We start from the raw sequence: 6,502 nt of genomic DNA, 5'->3' as shown, positions 1-6,502 counted from the left end.
TGCGGCTTCTGGCCGGGACCCCGCGGCCAGCCGACGTCCCGGGGCTCACGGCGGGCAGCAACTGCTCATTAAAGGAGCCCGGCAGGCACAGATCCTGGAGAGCAAAGAGCATCCTGCCGCCCGAGGATGGCTTCCTCTGTGGCTAATGATGGCTGTGGATACTGGTAATTAAAAGCAACTGTAGTCATTAGGAAAACCATGCGACGAGCCAGGGCCCGTGCCAGAGCAGTGTTTGTCCCCAGGGGAAGGAGTGCGGGAGTGTGTTTGGGGCAGGCTGCGAACCAGGGAGAGCTTTGATTGTTCTTCCGCTGCTCAGTCCCAAGTAGGGCGAGATGGGTGCAAGTGGGAGGTGCGAAAGAGATGCCATGCTGGGTGCTGCAGGTTTCTAGGGCAGAGAATAGGCTTTGAGTAGGCTCCTGGGAGGTCCTCCTCATTTTACCTGGGCACCAGCAGAAACTTGGGCAGCCTGGGCGGAGCGGCTGGACTATGGAACCTGAAAATACTTGCAGGTGTTTGGTACTGAGGGGAAGGGGAGTGAGTGGGGATGAGCAGTGCAGGCAGAGCAGATCTCATCATGCAGTCCCTGAGATATGTCTGTGCATCTGCCTTGTCCCCAGCCTCTCTGATGCGGTCCCCATCTCCCCAGCTGTGCCACATCCCTGCCCTGCTACAGCAGCCTTATTTACCCACATCGACTTGAGTCCACACAAGATGTTCTTGTGATTTGGGGGTTTGTAGAGGCCTCCAAGGAGGTAACACCTCCCTGGCTGTCTGCTGGGGTGCCTGCAGCGCAGCAGCGAGCACGGGCAGATCTCACCAGAGGGGAAATGGGAGATGGATTGGGTAGGTCCTGCGGGAGCCCCTTCTCCTGCTTCCTTCCCAGGCACAGGATAAAATGGACAAAGACAAGACTTCATCTGGGACCCTGTCCTGGGGCAGCCTTCTCCAAGGGATAAGGGGGCTGCTAAAAGGGAGGTCCCTCACCTACTGGCGAGAGGCTGGGGAAATGGGGTGCTGAGTTGTTTCCTCCCCTTGTCAGCCTGGCGCTGGGGTCAATGCAGGGATTTCAGACTGACAGGATTAAAGGGTGGAAACATTTGAGGGTGTTTCTGCAATTGCAGACAATGAATCAGCACTCTCCAGGTACCGTGCTTGGTGAGGAAGGGAAAAACCCAGGGCTGGAGTAGGGATTAGAGAACAGTTGGCACCTGTTTTGCTCATTGTCTTTGCTATGTTAATATGAGCTCAGCTCATCATAGAGGCTGATCCGGATAAGCCTGGATTAGAGCAGTGGGGCAAGGCAGCGTGTGGTCCAGACTGCCTTCGGGGCTGTTCCAGGCTTTGGGAAGACAGGGAGGGAAAGTGGGAGGAGTGGGATGGGATCTTGCAGTGCCCAGCGAATGCCCTGGGGCTTGGAGGTTCATGTGAGTCAGCGAAGAGAGCCTGTCCCCTAGACACAGAGGAGCGAAGGCAGCTCAGCGTGGAAAAAAGGCCACCAGGGAGTGTACAGAGGCTCTTGGGACCAGCTGGGAGGGAGGAGGACAGGCCAGGAAGCCCCTCTGCAGGCAGGTTTGAGCATGCCTAACTGTCTGCTCTGGCTCTGTGTGCAGACCCTTGCAAAGGTGTCCTCAATGACATGAACCGTGTTTGCCGGGTGAACCCCCGCACCCGGAGGGTGGACCTGCTCTCCCGCCCTGAGAACTGTCCCCCAAAGAAGGAGCTTGTATGTGGTGACGACGGGGTGACTTATGACAACGAGTGTGTGATGGGGCGTTCAGGGGCCATCCGGGGGCTGGAGATCCAGAAGGTGCGTTCGGGGCAGTGCCAGCTCCAGGGTAAGTACCCCTCTGCTTCCTGGGGAACCAGAGCCTTCAGGCTCCTGCCCTTCCCACTGCTTTGTGCTGTGCTCTGGGCAATGAGCATCCCCCTTCCCCTGTCCCCGTGGTGGACGTGAGTGGTTCTGTCCTCTCTCTTTCCAGACAAATGCAAGGATGAGTGCAAGTTCAACGCCGTCTGCCTGAACCGCCGTGGCACCGCGCGCTGCTCCTGCGACCGCATCGCTTGTGACGGTGCCTACCGTCCCGTCTGCGCCCGCGACAGCCGCACCTACAGCAATGACTGTGAGCGCCGCAAGGCTGAGTGCCACCAGAAGGCTGCCATCCCAGTAAAGCACAGTGGACCCTGTGGTAAGCACTGGTGCTGCCAGGCTGGTTGCCTGCAGGGACACTGGTACCACCCCAGCTCTCACTTCCCAGCCCCAGCAGCCCCTTTTAAGCCCAGCCTGTGTCAGTCCCTTCCCCGCAGGCAGCAGTGCTTGTGTTGATGCTGGAGAGCTGCAGGTAAGTTGTGAGGAGGTGCCCGCCGCCTGAGCGAGCCACATCTTCAGTCCTGTGGCCAGCAAGCCCTGGATATCCGTTCCTCCCAGTTCCCTCTCCTTCCAGCAGCCAGCAGTCCTTGTGTGTGTGTGTGCATGTGTTCTCCTGGGTCTTGTCTCTGTCTGATGTGCTCAGTAATGTGGGGAAGATTCATTTGTGTTTAAACAGCACCAACGTGTCTGTGACATCCACTGGTTTCTCTCATTCACCACCACAACCAGGTTTGCATTCGCCATCCCGCTGTTCCCGTGCAGCCCACGCCATCCATTTCTCCTCCCAGGGTAGTGCCAGTCCCCAGGCTCCTTCCATGCTTCCCCTCCATGCCCGCCTGCTTCTCTCAGCTCCAGGTCCTCTCCGTCAGGAACTCTCCCCAGCGCGCCTGCTCTCTGGAGGTCTCGCCGTGTCTTTGTCTCGTCTCTGGGAGAAGCTTTTGACCTTTCCAATGGACGCTTTTTTCAGCCCTATGTGATAAGATGGGGCTGCGGCTCCCTAGGATGCTGAGAATGTCCAGTTTTAAAATGATTGCGCAGAAAACGAAGGAGGTTGAACACGATCACCGGATTGATCTGTATGAGTCAAAAGGACTCTTCATTTCAGCTCAAATTGTTTCGTACTAGATCCAGAACTGTGTCCTAGTGTTTTAAGCTGATGTTCTGTAAGGTATCAGCTGTACTGAAATACTTGGAAATTAGGCCCCATGTTGTGGATCTGTTTTGTTGGCTTTGTGCTCCTGCAGTAGGGTTTGAATGCTGCCAGGTCCCGCTGCTTGAAAACTGTTTGTCAGGCTTCCAAAATCACACTCAATACAATCACAACTGTTCTTTCTGATCATCCGTTTCACTGCGGTTCCGGTGATTGAATGAGGAGGAGTCGGTTCCCCAAGTTCTCCCTGCAGGGAGAGGCACCTTCCAGTCCTCTGTCTCCCCAGACTGCGGGGAGCTGGTGCTGGATGGCCACCAGAAGCCTTGCCAGAAAGCCACGTACGTGCTGGTGCTCATTTTCCTGCCCAGTTGTGCCACCGTGGAGCTTTGCTGGAGGGGTGGCTGGGCTCCTGAGGCAGCTCTGGGGTGACAAAGCCAGGAGGTGGCTGTTTGCAGCTGGGTGGCCAGGCCATGGTGTCCTGGGCTCTCTGCAATCCCTTCCCTGTACCTGCTGTGGAGTCAGGCCCGTGCTGAAGCTTCCCAAAGTTCTAGAGCGAGCAGAGAACTCCTGCTGCTGGTTATCCCGCTGTGAGATGTGCTTTGTTTCCACCACATTTGGTGGAGTGAGGCCAGTGGACAGTAGGATATGGTCCCTATGCACCTGTTCCTTTCTCCCTCTTGTTCTCTCTTATTTTAGCTTCCTCCAGGCAAGGACAGCAGATGCACACATCTGCTTTCAGGAGCCACATCCTTCTGGGGCAGGAGCAAACAAAGCTCATAATCTGGCGGAAGGAAATCAAAGCTGGGGCTCGGTCTGCCAAAGCCTGAGATTTCAAAGTCCGTGTGTCAGCTCCAGGCAGCCCTGTAGCAAGCCACCACCAGCCTTTGGCTTCCCCATCCGCTTAGGAAAGCGACATCTCCCTGAGCTCGGTGCTGCCCTTTGGAAAGGAAATCACGTCCTCTGTGTCACCAGTTCAGCCTCAATGCGAGATGGGAAATGTTGAGAAACAGGGATGGGGTAATGGTGTGTGTCAAGCCACATCTTCTCAGCACGAGCACTGGTGGTGGTGCTGCCTTCTCCTCTGGCTGGCTCCCTGGCCAGGGCTCCCCCGGGCTGCAGGGTGCAGTCACCAGTGCAGACTGGGACAGGGCTCCTGGGACACTCGGCAGTGGCGAGAGCGGGGGCTGAGGGAGCTACAGGCTCTGTCTGCACCCAGCACCCGGGGCAGGAGCGTGGTGAATTCATCCATGCTCTGTGCTGTGGGAGTGCAGGAGATGGATGGAGCTGGGGAAGGGAAGGAAGTGAGAGACACGCCGTTAGGACGGTCGCGGTGCTTTACTCTCTCACGTGTACCCAACGCACGCTGAGCTCTGCTGCTCTCTTTTCCAGCAGCAAGGCAAAGGAGGCAAAGCCACACAAAACAGTCCAGGCCTTGTTTTAAATCCTTTTCTGCTTTGACACCGTGGTGGTGCAGCTGAGAAATGAGAGACGGGAAGAGACCGATGTGGGCAGGAGGTGGAGGGAAGGTGTCTGTAGCTGCAGCTGTCTTTTCCTCCCTGCCTCTCTCTGCTCCCGCCCCCCTTGCTCTCTTTCTCCCTCTGTTCTCTCTCTCTTTCCTTTTTCGTCTGTGTCTTGTGTTTTACAGTGTTGCCTGTTTGGAGGAAGGAATTGTGTCCTCGCAGCACCCTTCTGCTCCCTACCCGGACATCTCTGCTAGGAGGTCGGCTTTCTCCCCTTCTCCGTAGCCAGCAGCAGTCCTGGCCTCTTCTCTCTGCTCCACACCTCTCTAGTTTTGCTTGAGAGCCCCTGGGACGGAGAGATTGCCCTGGTTTTGCTCCCATCCCTCGCCCCACACACTTCCTGCTGGAATGGAAATGCCTTGCAGTGCTCTGGGGTCTTGTCTGGTGCTTGCTGTGGCTTGACCCTTCGAGGCAAATGAGAGTGGGAGCCGAGGTGGGTGCTGTGAGCCCCCCAGTCCTTAGCAAGCCCCTCTTCAGCTGACGCATCAGCCTGGACTGCTCCTGGTTGATCTTACCTCTCCTTTTGCCCCCAACTAACCCTCCTTTCTTCCCTACCTCCCCCTTCCCAGAGACTTCTGCCTGCCTGGGACTGTGATGCTTGTCCCTTTGCTCTCCGTAGTGTGTGTCACGCTTGCCTGTGCAAGTCCGGTGGGCCCGGGGCTCTGCAGGGGTTGCAGCTCCCCTCCCCTGTGTCCAGCAAAGCCCCACGTGCCTTTGGGAAGCACTGAGGAGCTGTCTGTGCTCAGATGTGGTTCTTTCCCAGGAATACTCCCCTGTGTCCCTGTGGAGCTGATGCCAGAGCCTGCTGGGTGTCCTGAGCTCAGCTCGGTGGGCTGTGATGGGTTACAGAGCACCTGCAGAGCCCCTTCTCCATGGCCGTCCACAGGCGGGGCTTGCAGGCGAGCTCGGCGTCCCCAGGTCTCAGGGCTTGCTTAGATTTCTGCAAAGCTCGGCAGCAGCTCAGCGATCGCGCAGTCAGGGTGCAGGATGAGCGTTTTGCTTGCTCCGTGCCTTGGTTTCCCTGCCTGTGAGATGGAGAAGGGCCAGGAATCAAAGCGGGTCTCGATTATAGCACAGCTTAAGGTCCTTGCTCAGTAGGTCCTCATTACATCCACCCACATCAGAAGTGGTGCCAAAACCCCCGCTGACGTCTGCAGGTGCCCAAGGCTGCGTGTGAAATTTCACAGGCTGAGATTCAGGCTGTGAAGGAACTTCATGTGCTGCATCTCTGCAGCTTTGCCTGCCTAAGGAGGGCAAGGAATGGCAGGGCAGTGCTCTCCATCAGGCCAGGCACTTCCCTGCGCTCTCACTCACTGCTCCCTTGCTCCCCCAAGGCAAGAGTGTGAACCTGGATTTCAAACGAGCGAATATCTTTGCTTCATGCCCAGCTCCCTGCGTCCTTCCTGCCTGCCTGTGTCTAGCGGAGGGGCTTTCTCCTTGCAAACTGTGTCTGTGTGTTTGGGGGGCATGGTTGTGGTATAGATGATGTTTTGAAAAGTGAAGCGTGAGCAGGAGATGTGGGCAGCATCACAGGGCTAAGCCCAGCAGGGAGCAGTGCCTGGTCCCTGGGAACTGCTCACAGATCCCTCTGCTGTGGGGACCTTGGGGGTACAGTTGGAAAGGCTGGGTTGAAGTAGCGGCCACATGCCTGAATTGTCCCCTTCTTCCTTGTTCCTTTGCAGACCCTTGGCTCTAAATTTTGACTTGGTAGGTGCTTCCCAGAGCCAAAGCTGGAATCCAGGCTTGCCTGTCCCCAGCCTGGTCCCTGGGAACTGCTCACAGATCCCTCTGCTGTGGGGACCTTGGGGGTACAGTTGGAAAGGCTGGGTTGAAGTAGCGGCCACATGCCTGAATTGTCCCCTTCTTCCTTGTTCCTTTGCAGACCCTTGGCTCTAAATTTTGACTTGGTAGGTGCTTCCCAGAGCCAAAGCTGGAATCCAGGCTTGCCTGTCCCCATGCTATGGG

The 6,502-nt window shown here is 56.9% G+C and overlaps 1 protein-coding gene across 1 annotated transcript in view; it reads left to right on the top strand.

The window, feature by feature from the left end:
• Positions 1-6,502, top strand: part of AGRN (agrin) — a gene marked incomplete at its 5' end in the record, with an annotated part of 40,516 nt that overhangs the window by 2,983 nt on the left and 31,031 nt on the right. The window contains 2 exons of the mRNA XM_010135633.1: positions 1,611-1,835; positions 1,980-2,186. Of these exons, the coding sequence (XP_010133935.1) occupies positions 1,611-1,835; positions 1,980-2,186 (432 nt within the window). The remainder of the gene's footprint in view (positions 1-1,610; positions 1,836-1,979; positions 2,187-6,502) is intronic.

This window comes from Buceros rhinoceros, unplaced genomic scaffold (assembly GCF_000710305.1).
Source record: "Buceros rhinoceros silvestris isolate BGI_N320 unplaced genomic scaffold, ASM71030v1 scaffold27934, whole genome shotgun sequence".
NCBI classification, from domain to species: domain Eukaryota; kingdom Metazoa; phylum Chordata; class Aves; order Bucerotiformes; family Bucerotidae; genus Buceros; species Buceros rhinoceros.
The sequence above is the reverse complement of the archived record's forward strand: the minus strand, read 5'-3'. Positions and strand labels throughout refer to the sequence as shown.